Source organism: Grammomys surdaster, unplaced genomic scaffold (assembly GCF_004785775.1).
Source record: "Grammomys surdaster isolate TR1022 unplaced genomic scaffold, NIH_TR_1.0 170, whole genome shotgun sequence".
In the NCBI taxonomy this organism is placed as follows: Eukaryota; Metazoa; Chordata; class Mammalia; order Rodentia; family Muridae; genus Grammomys; species Grammomys surdaster.
The window spans coordinates 22445815-22464233 of record NW_021604618.1 but is presented as its reverse complement, the minus strand read 5'-3'; the positions used below and the strand labels follow the sequence as shown (position 1 = coordinate 22464233).

Sequence of the window (18419 nt, the reverse complement as noted above, 5' to 3'; positions counted from 1 at the left end):
CTATCTTAGTTATTTATTTTATCCTTTCCTATCTTAGTTATTTATTTGGCTTCTGAATTACTCTGTAAATTTGAAATTCTGTAAGGAAAACTTTTGCAATGAACACAACTTACTGAGCTGAAGTTGGAAGTAAGTGGAATAATGGGAACACAAGGGAAGGGTGTGACAGGCCAAACAGTCCCCTGCCGGGGAGATGGCTGGCTCTTAGAGGGTTGGGGACCTTCCCTTTCATGTATCTGGGTTTCCTCCCCAGAGAGAGCTTTTCATCCAGCCTGGTCACAGGCAGCTGCTCTCATACAGAGATCACTTAGCGCCACTTGTGAAGATGTCAGCAGTCTGCCCGCTGAGGCATGCCCAGTGATCATTCTTACTCTCTGGTTCACAGGGCACTGTTCCTGTGTACATGAACCACTCTCAGGCTCCTCTTTAACTTCCTAGTGCCTGCAGGCCACAGGTGCAACTTTCTCTACATTTTCTGGTTAGTCACAGTGGAGGTCGGTCCTGCTAGAGTCTACTCACTTCCTGCCCAGACACCAGAACCACCACACACGAGGGTACAGCCAGCTGCCCTTTCTTGGGAGTAAACTTGGAGACACAATCTCTAGGACAGTCTCTGTGCAGCTTTACCTCACTTGGTTCTCAGCCAAGTGTCACACAGTTCACCATTATTCTGGCTTCTCTGGCCCTGGAGAACCATCATTCATGCACGCATTAGGTCAGCAAAGCCTCACTGTGCCTCCTCCAGTGGCTCCTGATACCTGCTGAGCAAGGTCTGGGTGCAGCCCACCTCTCCCAGCGTTGAACCATGTGCATCCCACCCCAAATATACACCCAGCTCGTTAGCCCTCTCTCCTGCTGTACTCACGGTGTCTAACTGTTCTTCACAGAGTCCAACTCAGATGTCATCTCATATCCCTTATCTATCACATCCTGCCTCCCTGTGTCGTTCTGGGCCTTCCCCCTTACCCAGCCTTGGACATTGGGGTTCTCTCTGCTCATGCTCCCTGTGTAGTCTCAGCAGATCTGGCTTATCCTTAAGTCCAGCTCTGAGATTACCTAGTCCAGGCCACTCTCTGGAACTCTGGAAGTACATTCTAGCTGCCCTTAGGCTGCCTGGCTCCTGGCTCCTCACCTTCTCTTGTGGTTGAGGACCAGAGTTCGGCATGGACTGGGGTCTCATTTGTCTCTTCTCTAAAGTGTGATGTGCTCACCTGACATTCCCTCAGGTCCATGCCTACATCATCAGCTACCTGAAGAAGGAGATGCCAAATATGTTTGGAAAAGAAAATAAGAAGCGAGAACTTATCTTCAGGCTTCCAGAAATCTATGTTCAGCTGCAACGAGAATACCAGATTTCTGCAGGGGACTTCCCTGAGGTCAAGGCCATGCAGGTACTGGGAGACCCATAACAGTGTCATGAGGAGGTTGTAGGAACTACGATTCCTTGTCACATTGCCTAGCTGGTTACATCTGCACAGGCCTGCAGTCCTCTCTGTAAAGCACACGACATGAACTCTCATGCCCACAGCCACCAGCTGTATAGCAACAGGAGGAGGGGTACAGACGTGTCATCTCTGTCTCCTCGTATCCAGTAGACAGTCCCAAAGTTTTGTCTACAAGGAGAATGATTCCACAGTTGTAGAGTGGGAGCTTGCTGGGACCCTGTGGGTCAAGGAAGCTTGAAGAATGCATGGCATGCCTATGTGGGGTTGCGCTGTCTAGCCCAGGAGTCACTGTGTTATGGGAATATGAACCCAGAGTCAGAAGAAGCTAAAGTCTAGATTTGTATGTAAATCACCTTTCAAACTTGGTCTCAATTTTTAAGAAACTACTAGGTAAACTAAATACAGGTTTTCCCCTGAGACCAAGTGTTGTGACTCACTCCACGACACAGAGTAGCTAAAGTGGGTGCATCGCTGCGGTTGGGACTCACTTCCCCACTGGCCTCCGAGGGAGATGAGGAAGAAGGGAGTGGGCGGAACAGAGGTGAGGTCAGCTGTAATAAATGAAATGCTGACATGGCTAGTGCAGGGGAGAGGGGTGAGACTCACTGTTCTGGTGAGCTGGCAGCTTGTTATGTCTGCAGTCAAGTCGAGTGCTTCTGGTCGCAGAATCTAGTCAAATGGTTGAGTTTTTACATTTATTCTTATACAATACATCCACAGCCTCCCCTCCCTCCTTCCAATCCCCTCCCCCTCCACAACTCCCCCCTCCGCCCATCCACTACTCTTCCATTTATTCTCAGAAAACGTCAGGCCTCCCAGGCTACCGACTGAACACAACATAACACGATGTAATAAGGCAGAAGCCCTCATATCAAGGCTGAACTGGGCAACCAAGTAGGAGGGAATTTGTTTTATGACAAATACAGAGATATTTTTTTTCTTTCTAGCAATAAAATGGGTGTTCTGTTCAGAAGACGAATTTCTTTTTTTCTGGCCACAGGATAACTAACTTGAGGACTGGTGGTTAGTGTTGTTTCCCAGAGACAACTTTTTTTTCTTAGAGACAGGGTTATTCTTTGTAGTCTTGGCTGGCTTGGAACTCACAGAGAACTACCTGCCTCTGCCTATTAGTGCTAAAATTAAAGGTGTGTGCCCCTACTGCCCAGCTGAGACTTTGTTTTACACCTTAGGTTATGCCCTTCACTCCATGGCCCAACTGCAGAACAGCTGTTCCCTCATACGCTTCATAAGGAACTTCAGGTTGGAAGGGAACTTGACTTATATGAACATTATGAAGAAATACCCACCATATGTCATAGTACAGCATGTATGTGCTCATTAGTGTTATTACACCGCCCAGACCTCAGAGTGACTGCTCTAAGACCCTGAAGCTCCACTCAGCCCCTCGGGCCTGTGGCCCCTAGGTGGGTTCCCATAACAGAAACAGACTGAACCTATGTCTATTTGTGAAAATTAATCCGGGCCCATCTGGGTCAGAGGACACTCAGGTCTCCCAGAGCTGGGACAATGGACAATCCCTGGGGAAGGAAGGAGTTAGGGAAAGCAGAGTTTTAGGAACAGCTCATTCAGCTGGAGAGTGTAACCCTACGCTGATAATCCCCGTGGTCAGGAGCCACACTTAGCATCTTCGGTGAGCGGAGTGCCTTGAGACAGAACTGGGAATCGCAGCCTGAGAGAGGCTGTGTTCATTTGCATTCATTTCGTTATTCATCCAGGAAATGTTAATTACTGAGCCAAGAATTGTTCTAGTCCCTGGAATATATCAGTGGGCAGCCATTTAAGACAAGAATAATTTAGTCTTTGTCCCAGTGACACACCCCTTGCTGTAACATGAAAATGCTGTGAGCTTCAGTGTAATTACTGACTTTATGTCTGTGACTCAGTGTATCTTCGTAAGGCTGTCACTCCATGAGTTCAGTAACTGTGTCATGCTCACTCTGCCTCCCCTTCATTTAGAACAGTGCTTCTCAACCTTCCTAATGCTACAACCCTTTAATACTGTTCTTCTTCTTGTGGTGACTCCAACCATAAATTATTTTGTTGCTAACTCATTAACTGTAATTTTGCTACTGTTGCAAATTGTAATGTAACTATCTTATATACATACAGGCTATCCAAAGGGACAGACACGCAGGCTGAGAGCTGCTGCTCTAGGATGCAGTAGGGGCTCAGTCACTACATGCTGACATGCTCCTGTCCCTGAGGCTGTGGAGGATCTGCCATCCTCAGCAACAGGCGTTCAGCTGACACCAGCTGTGTGGGGACAGAGGCAGAGGCTAAAGTTTGGAGATAACAGGAACTGGGTAGACATCAGGGCCATGAAGAGGGTTCGGCACAGCTGGTTTTAGGTCTATGCTCTCCTGGGCAGTGGTGTCGCACACCTTTCTCTGTGTGTTGGATTCCAGTACCTGATCTACAGAGCAAGTTCCAGGACAGGACAGAACAGGACAGCTGGGGGGCGGGGGGGGGGAGAGGGGAGGGGGGAGGGGGAGGGGAGGGGAGGGGAGGGGAGGGGAGGGGAGGGGAGGGGACGGGACGGAACGGAACGGAACGGAACGGAACGGAACGGAAGGAGGAACACCCCTGGTCAGGGCTCTCACATCTGTTACACTGAATCAAGTGTGTGTTTTGGTTCCCTCGGTGCCAGGACAGGCTGCCTGTGTCTGCCCTGTGTCCTGTCTTAAGGGAATCTGGCTTATTACACAATGACTGTCCTGCCACTTGAGGACACTAGAAACACCATGCAGTTACTGCTCACTCAGTTGGCCTGAAGAATTTGACCCCTGTGTAGGTGAGTTGCAATGCCTGAGCAGCAGAGGACAGCAGCTCGTTCTCCACACCTCTGCTCAGGTCTGTAAGGACCACAGGGACCAGAGTGTACAGTTAATGTCCTGTGTGCTTTCTGGGTAGACATAGCTGCTGCTTTCTAGTCAGTCCTGCAAAATTGTGGCTGTTTGCCCTTTGTTTCTTCATACAGCTGCCACTAGAATTTCTGTCCTCTGCAGGCTGGCAGACAGTGTGGCAGACGTAATCTCCATATGTCTGTTTGCCAGACACAGGTACCCTGTGTGCTCAGGGCTGAGACTCAGTCCCCAAGGATAGGGTAGGTGTCCCTGTACCCAGGGGAATTCGGACTACTTACCCAGCAGCATTGGAATGTGTATGTAGGAAGGCCTGTGTCCCTCCTCCGCGGCTGGCCCCTTTGTGCCCTCGCTGTGGCACTGTCAGCAGAAGGCCTGAGTGCTAGAGCACTGTTTGGTGCTGAGGGTGGAGGTTATTAGATCCTGTGGCTCTGATCAGCCAGTGTGCATGCAAGATCTAGAAATCAGAACTCACTGTAGATAGCAGGCCTGTCTGCTCTAGGGCTCGGCCAGGTGCAGACTACTAGGTTTTATCACAACAGGTTCAATGGCACAATGCTGGCTGCTTGCAAGTGTGTTGGGAGGTCCATTCTGAAGACACAATAGGTTGTCAGCTTTTCTGTCCCCTCTGCAGTCTAAGTGCTGGGGCTCTCCTTCCAAATGTGAATGCAGAACTCCTGCCCTGCCACACACCCTGGAGATCACAATTTTTGTTCTCCTACCAGAGAAGATCAACTGAGAGAACATGCCTGACAGCTGCCTCTGGCCTCTACACAGGCCTGCACCTACACACGCACACGCACACGCACACGCACACGAGACACATTCACACTCTCTCTCTCAATGCTTCTGCATTTACTAGGAAGACCATTTTTCACTAGATCTTTAAGTCTGCTGATGTTAAGCCCTAAGTAGTTCTCCCTGTTCAAGGCCAGAGAAAGCAAAACTACAGTTCCATCTGTCACAGCAGTGAATAAATGAGGTCTTCCCCAGGTATCTGAGGAGCCCAGAATTCTGAGTTCATATGTGTTTGAAGAAAACAGCTTTTCTTAACTTCAGACACCTGTGTGATGTCCCTTCTCCCTTCTGATTACTCCATTTTCCCTTCCTGCTGACACTGTATTTCATGTTAGCCTTTTTGCACAAGTCTCTTTTGAAAGTAGACACTGAACATGCATAGCTGATGTCTTCCTCTTGTGTGACCAAGGCTCCTTTAAAGCAGAGCCTATCCCTGGGCCTAGGAGAGTGTCGGATGCATATCAGTCGATGTGACAGTGATAAGGGGTGGGTACCCCATGGGTGGATAGCGGTGGGTGGGTAGGTGGGTGGTGGGTGATACAAGTATGAGTGTATGAGAAAGTAAAGAGAAACTAAGTAGCACGGGCTTTCTAGCACTACCCAGAGAGCCTCTGTGACCCTCCTGCTGGGAAGCTGGCTCCACCCTGGAAGGACAGTGACTGAGTTTCTTGGCCCTCTCTAGAGCCTGTGCTCTGCTGACAGGGCACTTCTCCCAGGAGATGAGGTGGAGACCTATTGTGACCTGGCTGTGATGCCAGCCTGCTGCCTAGGTCTCAACTTGTGCTCATTTGTCCATCCTTGTGAAATAACTGATTAGTCTATAGCCACAAGATCCCCACAGCCCTGACAGGTATCCTCTTGAAGAAGCTTCTGTAGACCATTCTCTGTGGGGTTTTTCTACAGGTTTCCAGTTCTGGAGCCTTCTAGGTTCATTCCTAAGAGGTTAAAGCAAGGAGCATGTGCCCCAAGCATTGTTATTTTCAAATAATCAAAAAACAAAGTTCTTTTCAATCAGAAACCAGAGCAGTTGGGACAGGGTGTTGCTATATAGACCAGGGAAGCCTCAAGCTTGCAGCAACTCTACAGACTCTGCTTTCTGAGTGCTGGAATTATAAGATCTGGAACCACACACAGCCAGCTCAAAACTCTCAAATGATAGTTTTTTGGAGTTTGTTTTTAATTTTTTCTAAATATAGTCCCTAAGTTTCTAACTAAGCATAGTAAAGACCAGACATGGCCTCTAGTCTTTATTCACCTGGATAGTCCGTGATTATAAAAGAAGGTTATAATGCTGTTCTTTTCACTCTCTGGACTGTTGTGGAAGTAACTGATGTGTGTGGCAGAACTTTTCTGAGAGCAAACGAATTCTCCAAGGCATTAAGGGCAGGTGAGAGGGTTTTTTCACAGTCATAGGAGGATACTGTGACTCCTGCAGCCACAGAGACAGCAGCTACTCCACACAAAGCCACATCTCAACCCTGAAGCTTGTTTTTGTTCTAAGCCCCTCTTGCGTCTGGTGAGCTTGGACACAGGTGTCCCAGCCAAGAGGTCTTCTCAGTGGCACAGGGTGTGGTAGGATGTCCATTTTAAGGGAGACCCCATTCCCTCCAGGGCCTCCTGCAGAGAACATAACACCAGATCTGGTTTCCCCTCCTGTAGGAACAGCTTGAGAACTATGACTTCACCAAGTTCCACTCACTGAAGCCCAAACTGATCGAGGCTGTGGACAACATGCTGACCAACAAGATCTCATCCCTGATGAGCCTCATCAGCCAGGAGGAGATGAACATGCCCACACAAATGGTGCAGGGTGGTGCCTTTGATGGCACCACAGAGGGGCCCTTCAACCAGGGCTATGGGGAGGGGGCCAAGGAGGGTGCTGATGAGGAAGAGTGGGTCGTGGCTAAGGACAAGCCTGTGTATGACGAACTCTTCTATACACTGTCACCTATCAATGGCAAGATATCAGGTGTCAATGCCAAGAAGGAAATGGTGACCTCCAAGCTGCCCAACAGTGTCTTGGGCAAGATCTGGAAGCTGGCCGACTGTGACTGCGACGGCATGCTGGATGAGGAGGAGTTTGCACTGGCCAAGCACCTCATCAAGATCAAGTTGGATGGCTATGAGCTCCCGAACAGCCTGCCCCCACACCTTGTGCCTCCCTCTCACAGGAAGTCCCTGTCAAAGGCTGACTGAGGGTACACAGCTGGGGTGGGAGGGGTGGAACCTGGGCCTGAAGTCTGCTCTGCCACTGACTCGCTGAATGTCCTTGGCCAAGGTTCCGTCCTTTCCGTGACTCAGTTTCCTCATATGTAGGGCAGGGAGGGCAGATCCTGGGCACTAGATGAGGTCCTTATACCTCTAAAATCCCTAAGTTTCTATCAAAATATTAAGAAGAGCAGTATATAGATATGGAGATAAAAGAGTAAGAAAAAAGTTATCCAAAGAAGAATGTAGGTGTGACATAGACTGGCAAACTCTGAGGACTCAGGGAATGAGCCAGGGACTCACTAGAGTCTTCAGAGCTGTGCTGGACAATAAGTCACCGAGAATGTCTCTGTCCCTCAGAGGGCAATGAGAAGCAGCAAATGACCTAAGTTATTTTTCTTACTGTGTTTCCTGCTCTATCTAGAGGGGAAAGGAACAGAACAGAGAGTTTCTGCTCTCCATAGACTGACACCAAAGAGAAGGCTAATACCCAGGTTTGAAAGAGGATGTGCCATATCTCTGGGCCCATCTGTAGTCCTCATCAGAATAGGCAGCCAGGCCAGGAGAGCCTGTCTTGTCCCAGAGCCTGCTGCCAAGCCTCCCTCCCAGCAAAGCTGGATTCAGTTAGGAATTTGGAATTTACAAACTGCCAGCCCCTGGCAAGACCTCTAGACCTTCAGATCATGCTGAAGTCTGAGAATTAGCTTTTCTTTTCATTTCACCAATAGTTTGCAGCAGTCAATTTATCAGACTTAAGAAAAGAAACAGTCCCCATCTGTCACTAAGTGTTCCCTTTGACCACTGAATGTCCCTAAGGTTTTTTGGTAGGTGGCAGAATTTCAATTCAATAAAGCCATATTTTGATTTGTGTAGAGTCCCAGAGCCTTCGGACCCAGGTAAAGAGAGACCAGCCCCATCCTGAGCTATTAGTGGAAGAGATCAGTGTCTTGGTGATTGATGCCGTTTGATTTTTAAAGAAAAAAATGCATTGTATGGTATCCAGTTGTGTTTTCCTCACAAGATGAAGCCTCTCTGCAGAAATCTCTGTAACACCTTTTCTTCCAGGCTGTGCACTTCACATCAGGAGTGCCTGTCTGGGGCCAGGATTGGGCTGCTTCTGGCTCTTCAGTGTTCTTTCCCAAGCCCTTGAATTTCTCTGACCCACTTATTCAGGCACAGAGGCTGCCTCCTACTATACCCTGTTCTGTGGCACAGCTGAGGAACACTGTCATCACCACTTACCAAGTAGGATCACAGCACATAGTGACCACATGGCCCAGCCCCAACAGCGCCAGAAATGAATGAATGAACACTACCCCTGAATCTTCACAAAAACATACTCCAACCCCTAATTACCTGCGTCTGGCAACCTCAGAGTCAGAACCGGTGATTTAAGAGAAAATGCTAAAAGCTTACACCTATTATCCCAGCACTTGGGAGGCAGATGTAGGAGGATTACCACGAGTGTGAAGCCAGCCTGAACTACATCGTTAATTTTAAGGTAGTAATTTTAAGGTAGTCTGTGTAAAACAGAAATACTTATGCCACCATTCACACTCCCTATCTTACCTTCTAAATGGTTTTAAGAGAAACATGGTGTGCACTTTACTCTGAAAGTGTGTTTTTACTAATTGGACACACATAGGTGAATGTTTGATCCTGGGGCTGTAACCAAATGGGGCATTTCTGTGTGTGAGGACCCTGGTGTCCACAGAGTGATGATGCCTGGGAGGCCTGCCTTTCCTCCCAGTTGTCTTCTGCTTTCTCTCTGCACAGTTGGCGTATATCTACCTAAATATAATCACAAATGGATGTCTCATGAATCTGTCTCTAAAATGTGTCTCTATGTTCAATGTAGATATGACCAAGTGGCTATTATGCAGAACCTCAGAGGAGACCTTTCTAGGGACAGCAGGCTAAGATTTCTGGGGTCTCCCTCCCCACTCCTCTCCACCTTCTGCTGGGAGAAGCCTAGCAGCTATGCCTTACCCTGCTCTGACCCAGTGATGTTCTTGAACAACAACAAAAAAATTGTAGGTCTAATTTTTGTAACATTCTCTTATTCATCATAATAACTTTACCAGAAGGAAAAGCACCAGAAATGGTGATAAAATGAAAGATTGTGTTTTCTCAGGACCAATGCACAGTTCCTAGACTGTTCAAATACTCCTCCGGCCTCATGCATACATTCACTCTGTATTGTCCCACCCTCGTGTCGGTTTTCTGTGTCACAGAAATACTTGACAGAATTCAGTTTCAAGGAGGGAAAGTTTAAACTGGCCAATAGCTTGAGAGAAGTCAGTGCAGAGGTCAGCTGTGAGCTGGAGGTAAGGCAGAATACCATAGCAGCAGAAACACCCTACAGAGGAGGCTGTTTCCTTTTGGAAGCCAAGAAGCAGAGACCCAAGACAGTCTTTAAAGACACACCTCAGTGACCTGCTTTCTTATCCCTTTGCCTTCGTCCATGGATAAATTCAGAACCCTTCTGACACAGTCACCTCTCTACTGACCACGCCTTCAGTACATTTCATATCTAACCCACCATAACACATCACCCTGGTTTTCAAAGAAGCCACCTCAGCATGTTTACATATTGAGAGAAACAGAGGTATGTAAGTCTGACCACTCACTTACTTGGTGCTCTCCCTGGTTCTAAAGACCCTATTTGTAACTACCACGCATTGGATCACGAGACCCTCTGAAGGTGAGGGGAAGGAAGCTCTTCCGCTGTGTCCTGCCGTTCTTGCCTTCCAGTGAAGCTCTGCTGAGCCCAAGGAAAAAGAAATGAGCTTGTAGACATAGCCCTGCTCTTAGGGTAGGCAGATAGCCAGGTAACATCATTTCAACCTGGACCCCAGACAGGACCCCAGAACAGGTACCCCGAGTCTATTCAAGTAATCCATGGCTCAATTCAAGAGCATATTAGGTACATAGTATTTAGCAACAGTAAATCACACAATGCCTCTATCCTTTAAAATCTTACTTAAAAGTGTCAATCCCACTGTCACTGGCTTCTTGTAATGTGCTATGTACTTTTCAAGAGGTAAGTGGTCCCTTGGGTCCATTTTAAAAGGTATACCAGAGAGGTATACCTCTTCTCCATGCCATCCCTATGTAACCCCAATTCCTCCCACATCCTCTCTGGGAAAGAGGTCTCATACTTAACCCGAGAGGTGGAAAGCCCAGGCTGAAGGACTGTGAGGGTGGGTACTACTGGGGTGGGGGACAACTCTGAGCACATTCTTGAGATGCAGACCTATCTCATGCACCTCAAGGTTCTACACCTCTCAGGTGTACACCACCTTTGGAAGGCATTGGGCTTTTCCTCTGTCACCCATGTAACCTTGTGATGATGCCAGCCTGGATTGTCATTTAGCATAACATGTTATTTTTTCATTCTTACCCAGAGCCATGAGGTTTGGGTAGAATAGACTCCTCTTCTCTTTCCAGGGTGGATCCTGATTAGCTTAAGCCAATTGGAGTATTTTATTCCCCCTCGTCACAGATACCAGTTCAACATGTGTTTGCCAATTCAATTCTCAACAGCCACCACCCCAGCACTTAAGAAGATGTCCCACATAGTCCCTCTTCTCTAGAACTGTAATGTAAAGCAGGGGCCGTATAGATACAATGCTGTAAAGGTATTGAAAGGAGGAGACTGGGCTGGCAGAGAGGAGGCATTGAGCAAGGCATAGGAAACCCAGATCTGCAGTGACAAATGTTTGGGATGCTGGAGCAAACAGCACCTGAAGTCCTGTTCCTGCTAGACTGTTTTTCAGTTATGGCCAATACACCCATCTATATCATTCAGTCCAGTGCAAACAGAAAGTTCAGTCTCTTGACAAAGATTTCAAAGACCATTGACCTTTTCACCAAGGGCTTAATCATTCACAGGCAGAGGAGCTGTTCCGTGTACAATATGCAGTGGCTTTAGTTGCCGCTGAGCCAGGGGGACAGCATGGGAAGGACAGCAGCCCTCTAGTCCCATCCAACAACATTTTCTTTAAGATTTATTTTACTTTATGTGTACAAGTGCTTGTCTGTATGCATATGCACTGCTTGAGTACCTGGTGCCTGCAGAAGCCAGAAGAGGGCACCAGATACCCTGGAACTGGAGTTGCAGATGGTTCTAAGTCTCCTGTGGTGTTGGAAACTGAACCCAGGTCCTCTGGAAGAGCAGCCAGTGCCCTTAACCACTGAGCTATCTCTCCAGTCCCACATCAAACAACTAAAACAGTCACCTCAACTAAACAGTCACCTCTACTTAAACCTACCAACAAAGCATGGTACAGTTCTGTCTGACCTCAGACCTCAAAAACCTGGAGGGGCTGAGGCCAGAGTCCCTCAAACCCAGAAGGCTTTTCCAATGAAGCTTTCCCTTGTAGATGAGATTAGGCACCTTTAGGATGCTATGGCTGAAGACAAAGCTTCCCCTACAAAACAGGAACTGGGCCTGGAAAACTGTAGAGTTTCCTCTAGAATCTTCCTTAGAGCTGACCGTAGTCTCGGGCACCAGGAAGCCCATGCAGAGGGCTTGTGCTACAGTCAGGAAGAGTGAGCACAATGAGTTTAGATGGTGACAAGCTCTCCCAAAAAATGCCAAGAGAGGTCTCCTTATGTTATAAGCAGGAGAGGGGCGGGGCCAGGGCCTTTAGGTAAATCTTGAGGCAGAGACCTGTTCCCCCCCCCCCCCCGCCCTCTACCTGGGCCTTACGTTACATGGAGATCTCATGTCAGGTTTCTGGGGGCGTGGCCAAACACTCCCGGGTTCCACAGCCCCACACTGGTGGTTACCTACAACTAACTAAACTTGGGTCCCAGTCTCTGAGATGGTTGTGTGTGAATGTCTTTGTTGACTCGGGTGGGGAGGGAGAGCTGCAGCACCTCAGGGAAGTGTCCCTGTGGCCATAGCTTATGAGAAGAGAGCAAGACTACTGGCAGGAAGCATGTGGGAAGGGGGTGGTTGCTCACAGGGGAGCTGTGAGCAGGAGCTGCTTCCCCAGGTACTTTCTGTCACAATTCTTCTGTCACTGGCTTCTCAATACTTAGCTAAGTATTGAGACCCAGGCTCAGTACGGGCTAATACAAGCTAAACTGAGCTTGTGGCCCAGATCTATTCAAGACCTGGGAAGCTAAGCCCAGGACACTACAGCTCCCTATGGCTATTCCCAGTTAGGGAGAAGCTGTCTTCATCCTAGGATGGGGTGCAGAAGAGAAAGTGAGTCCACAGCTTTCAGCCAGAAGTCCCGGTCATGGATACCTCTCATTAGATTTCAGCATCCTGCAATGTTCTCACTAGAGCCAACAAGACCATCAGAGCCAAGACCCTCCTCACCTGCCAGCAGTGGAAGCAGCCAGGGGGTAGGGTAGAGGATGAAGGAGGAGGCCCTCTAGCAATGAGCCTAGAGCATTCTTGAGCCACCCTCTCCTGTCTCAGCCCCGCCCTGTAGCAGGTGGGAGGACAATGCTGCCTGTGTGCTGACAGGCTGGCAATGGGGAGGGCCATACTGTGACTCCAGCCTGACCTTTCTGGTCGCCTCCCTCACTCCCCAGGCTTTGCTTTCTTGTATCTCCATCCAGCAGTGGGGCCTCCTAATGAGGACCTGGACATCAACCACCAAGGTGAGCAGCTTTTATCTTCCTTCTGCCTTCCAAGGAGCAGGGGCCAATGGCTGTGGTGACAGGACTAGCAGTAGTAGAATCTGGAAAGTTGGGATGGGGTGACTCTGGGTCATTCAAGTGCAGGCTACCAGTCAGACTTCTTACTTGCTTAGGTTCCAGTCCACAATTTCTGTCCTTTATGGGGACACTGTGGCAAGATAGAGCCTCAGACTCCTGGCAGGAGGGAGGGTCACCAGTATCCACAGTCCTTCCCAGTCCCCATGCCTCCACCACCTCCAGACATGGGGAAATGTCCAGTTGCCATTCACCCTCAAAGAGCTATAGGCTCAAAGGCTAGTTGTCCCATCAACCCTCCACTTCCTTAGCTACAGTGTCCCTAACGAGGAGACCCAGGCCCAATGCTCAGCCCTGATGAATTCAAGTTTGGCCATGGACTCTGAGTATGAGATAGGCCATGTCCGCAAGCTCCAGGCTCAGCATGCACACATGCAGAAGAAGACCTTCACCAAATGGATCAATAACATCTTCCGACTAGGACGGGTAAGGTCTGAGTACTTTCAGTTCTGGCCAGTGACCTGGGGGTCTGCTGAGAAATCATCTACCTATAGCTATTCTGGCCTACCCCTCCCAGGCTTTAAAGTGGGGTGTGCAGAAAATGCTGGGATGACCCCCACATCTGCCTCAATCCACTCCTCAGGTGGGCATCAGGATCCAGAACCTGTACAAAGAGCTTGCTGACGGTGCCCACCTACTGCGGCTGTTAGAACTTATCTCTGGGGAGGTCCTACCGGCTCCCAGTCCAGGCCGCCTGCGTGTGCACTTCCTGGAGAACAACAGCCATGCCCTGGCCTTCCTCAGGGCCAAGGTTTGTTCTGGGAGGGTGTTTCTGGGTGGAGAGCTGGGTGAGCAGGAACCAGAGGTCATGAAACGAAGCCTAGGCCTCAGGCAGAACAGGAGACCTGGGCCTGAATACTACATGTGCAGTTGAGGCTCTAGAGGTGTAGCCAAGTTCTCCTTGCCCTGTACACTTGGCTTAGACAGCCACCAGCTGGCCACAGCAGGAACAGTCTATAACTCTATCAGGACTGAAAGCATCACTGTCTAATGAGGGAGAATCTCAGGGTTCTTGGCTGAAAGAATCTGAGTGTCCTTAATCTTCTCATTTCATAAAGCTGGACACAGAGAAATTCAGGAATGTACCCCCACACCCAGCTTCATTATGAGCTATATTATACAGCAGGTCACTGACACTCAATGTTCTTGATGTCTCAGAGAACTGTAATCAACACCGGACAAGGGAGTTACCCCAAGCACAGCTATACCACAACTTTGATTTCTCCTAGAGTCAGTTATTGAGCAATTCCTAGGCTGAGTGTGGTGGTTAACATCACTAATCCCAGCACTAAAGAAGCTGAGGTAGGAAGATCTCAAGTTGGGGCTACCCTAAGTAACATAGCATGGTAACTGGATGTGTGGTATCCCAAGACAAATACACATATGTAAACACACATGCCAACAGCCATAACATCAAAGGCCTGAATATTGGCTGATTTCCTCCTGTCGTCATTATTGCTAAACTCAAAGCTGGGAGGATTGACTCTGGAGAGCCTGGAAGGAGCAAGCAAGCTCTCCTTTGCTCCAAGCTAAGGTGAATGCAGAAGGATGAGAGGGCCAGAGAGAAAGGGAAGTACATGGGTGCATTCTTCAGAGACCAGTGGGTACAAGAGAGTACACCCACAGGGGACAATGTCTACTGAAGCTCTGCTCACTCACAGGGCGAGCAGTCAGCTCCCAGCTGTTCCGGTTTTATAGGGCGCCTCTCCTTTCTTCATTCAGCTCATCATTATTACATAGCATATGCTAAGAACTGAGAATGTACTAGGGAACAAAACCAACACCCCCACCATGACATGGATGAGAGCAGATGGGTTTGTTTAGGTGGGAGAAAAAAATGCAGTTTTTTAAGTAAGGTGGATGGAGTATGCCACATTGAGAAATCGACACGAAACTAGAGGCTTAAAGGAAGACAGGGGAATAATCATGCAGACATCCGGGGGATAACACTTTCAGACAGCTGAGACAGCCAGCCTATGCAAGGACACCAAGGCCTGCCTGTGTTAGAATCAGGTACCAGGGATGCCTTAAGCAAACCTCAAAAGTCTTGATCTCAGAATTCTTCAGCCTTGGTGTCACATGATTCCGTAGAGATGGTGGAGCCAGAGAGTAACTGGCAGATCCTGTGAGGCTGATGTGTACGCATCCTGAATTAACCAGTCCTCCCCCTCAGGAACAAGTGCTAGACCAGAGGTTTTACCCCGATGGCCCACGAGCCACCCACTGTTTGCTCAGATGCAGATTACTGAGTCTGGGCCTGGGCTCTGGAGAACCTGTCTGGGTGGGTCTGGGGACTCTAAACTTCTAATAGTTCTGCTGGAGATGAGACCCTGGTTGGAGACTGAGGTTTGGGAGTGATCCAGGGACCCAGGCACCCCCTTAAGATGCAGCAACACTAGGAGGAGGAGGAGGAGGAAGAAGAGGAAGAAGAGGAGGAGGAGGAAGAGGAGGAGGAGGAGGAGGAGGAGGAGGCAGACATTGGCTGTGTTGAGGTAGCTCACTTGAGAACTCTCATTTTTCTGCACCACCTTTGAAGGTCCTCTCCCCAGTGGCCCAGTCTAGTTTATCTGCTTAGAGAACACCAGTGAAGGCTTGGACCAATGTCACAGCCATCCTTCCCCTGCCATTGTTCATTGCCTGTTCTCCCTGTGGGGCATCTGCTGGAAGAGCCAGGCCCCTCCCACCTCACAGCCTCCTGGACTTCAGATTTCTCATGACCGTAGGCTTAGCCCAATCAACTGTGCCCACAGGTGCCCATACCCTTCATTGGGCCAGAGAACATTGTGGATGGAGACCAGTCACTCATCCTTGGACTCCTCTGGATCATCATTCTGCGTTTCCAGATTTCCCACATCTCCTTGGACAGGGTATGTCTCAAGCTTCAGTGCCTCATGGCCTGGACCAGCCCTGGCTTCAGCTCAGACCCCTGCGGCAGAGCTGTTCCACCCATGTTGATGATCCCTTGGTGTTGAATGAATATTGAATGAATATTCACCCTTCATCCAGGGGCAAAGGACCCAGGATGTTGCTGTGTGCTGAAATAAGAGCTAGAATTCTTCATCCTGACTGGGAACTAGTCACTCACTGGTGAGAGGCAGAGTGGCTGGCCATCTGCCACTGCCATTCTTGAACTGTCATTTGGCACTGAATCCCTGCCACCTTCACTACAGTATAATGTGCCACCAGAGGAAATCAGATATATAAAGGGACCCTAGGTCAGAGGTTTGCAATGTCTCCAGGATCTTGAAGAACACTCAAACAGTATTTTCATGGTTTCCATCTTTTCCTACCCCTCCTTTTGCCCTACACCTGGCTCAGAAAATATAAGCATAATGTCCTTGTATCTATCAAGTTTCTGTTCTATGAATCACCCTCAGCTCCATGACAGTGAGTTGTGGAAGACAAGCTGGAGATTAAGACCTTAGTTTTAAAAGTTGTGGGTTTGACACACCGAGAAGGCCTCTCAAAACTCACCATGTGGAGGCCCATGAATTGGTTCAGTGGGTAAAGACACTTACCGCTAAACCTAACAACATGAGTTTGATTCCCGGGGCCCTCTGCAGCCACCTCAGGCCATTTCCCTGATTAGCTGGGATCCTGAGCAGTGTCCTAGCTTCTCTTACACACTTCACTGGCACCAACAGAGGAAATGAAATATATAAAGAGACTTCACCTCAGCAATGTATGAGGTGTACAGTAACTGCCACGGAGTGCTGAAGTGACAAGGCCTCGTGCCTGGCCTGCAGAGCCCAATGACAGGACTGTAGGGAGCCCCACCTTCTATCCTGTGAGGCCTCAGGTCAGTTAGCTCTGTGGCTAGCCCATCGGAAGGACTGTTGTTAATGAGAGAAGCAGACACATAATTACTCTTCAGGAATCAGCTTTATTAGGAGGAAGGGCCTTGAGACCAAGATTGGGCCACGCGGTGGGAAAGCATGAGAAAGGAACGGAATAGTATACTAAAAATGGCATTACGGGGAAAAGGAAACTCCTTTTTAAACCTGGAGTGTTAGACCATCGGCCTGCAACTTAGACAAGATCCCATAGCCGGAGTCAGGCCGCACCTCCCTATGGCTGTGCCTGCACAATATGTATGATGTGTAGCTCTTCTATGGTCCTGGCCACTTACACTACACTTAACCAAGTTGTCATCCCTCAAAAGATAGTTTTTTTAAAAATCAGACTTTTCCTTTGCCCGGAGGATCCATCCAAGACCCCTTGGGAAGACTGCTTGGAGATTTGGTCTAGAGATAAAGGCTGCTATTGGAAGAGGCTCCTTTGGATTTCCCCTACTGTCCCTTTCATGGAGTGTCTCAGGTGTCCCTGAAGGTTCTTGCACCTTCCAGCCACCTCACACATTAACCACATTGCCCTGTCCTGCCAGGAGGAGTTTGGGGCCAGTGCAGCTTTGCTGTCTGCCAAGGAAGCCCTGCTGGTGTGGTGTCAGCGGAAGACAGCCAGCTACACCAATGTGGACATCACTGACTTCTCCCGAAGCTGGAGTGACGGGCTTGGCTTTAATGCCCTGCTCCATGCTCACAGGTGCATCTTAAAGTCTGAGCCTCCACCCTCTGAGCCCAGAGCCTCAGGCTGGAATGCTGCTCCATGCATCCTCTATACCCTGGGCCTGGAAAGAGAAGGACGAGTGGGCCACAGATAGAGGCTATCTAGGTCTGAGCCCTGCTCTGGGCCTGCCTCTCCTCCTTCTCTTCAGTGCCAGAGTCAGGAGCTTTGCCTTTGACCCCTGCCTTCTCTACTTCCTGTGCCTCATCTCTTCCTTGCCCTCTCTCTAGCTAGTGTCTGCCTTTTGGGGGTGCCCCACCCCATCTGTGTCCTAGCTTTTCTACCACAGTAACCCTCCCTCCTATCAAGTCCTGCTTATACTCCGGCCTGAGGAATACAGAACGATCAAAGGAAAACAGTCACAATAACAGTGGACAGCTAACATAAGCAGGCCAAAAGGCTCTTCTGAGGATCCTTCCTGTTCTCTGTCCAGGCCGGACCTGCTGGATTATGGCTCACTGAGTCTGGACCGCCCTCTATACAACCTCTCCTTTGCCTTCCGTGTGGCTGAGCAGCAACTAGGTATCGCACAGCTGCTGGACCCTGAGGATGTGGCAGCCCTGCATCCAGATGAATGCTCCATCATGACCTATGTGTCTCAATACTACCACTATTTCTCCCGCCTGCAGCAGGGGCAGACAGCCCAGAGGCGGCTGGCTAAGGTTGGTAGTAAAGGGAGGCAGGTCTGTCTGACTGGCTGTCCCTATGCCTTCCTGGCTCCATGGCCTTGGCCAAATGGCCTCACTTGTCTGTGCTCCATTTGTGACACGGAGGTGACAACTCCTGA

At 49.2% G+C, this 18419-nt stretch overlaps 2 protein-coding genes across 2 annotated transcripts in view; both read left to right on the top strand.

Moving 5' to 3' along the window:
* Positions 1-9156, top strand: part of Ehd4 (EH domain containing 4) — a 66198-nt gene extending 57042 nt beyond the window's left edge. Inside the window, exons 5-6 of the mRNA XM_028767083.1 lie at positions 1227-1391; positions 6785-9156. Of these exons, the coding sequence (XP_028622916.1) occupies positions 1227-1391; positions 6785-7321 (702 nt within the window). The 3' untranslated portion in view covers positions 7322-9156. The remainder of the gene's footprint in view (positions 1-1226; positions 1392-6784) is intronic.
* A 4228-nt stretch (positions 9157-13384) lies between these two features.
* Sptbn5 (spectrin beta, non-erythrocytic 5) overlaps positions 13385-18419 on the top strand; it is a 40254-nt gene continuing 35219 nt past the window's right edge. The window contains exons 1-5 of the mRNA XM_028766843.1: positions 13385-13495; positions 13653-13820; positions 15820-15936; positions 17454-17611; positions 18066-18294. Coding sequence (XP_028622676.1) covers positions 13385-13495; positions 13653-13820; positions 15820-15936; positions 17454-17611; positions 18066-18294 — 783 coding nt within the window. The remainder of the gene's footprint in view (positions 13496-13652; positions 13821-15819; positions 15937-17453; positions 17612-18065; positions 18295-18419) is intronic.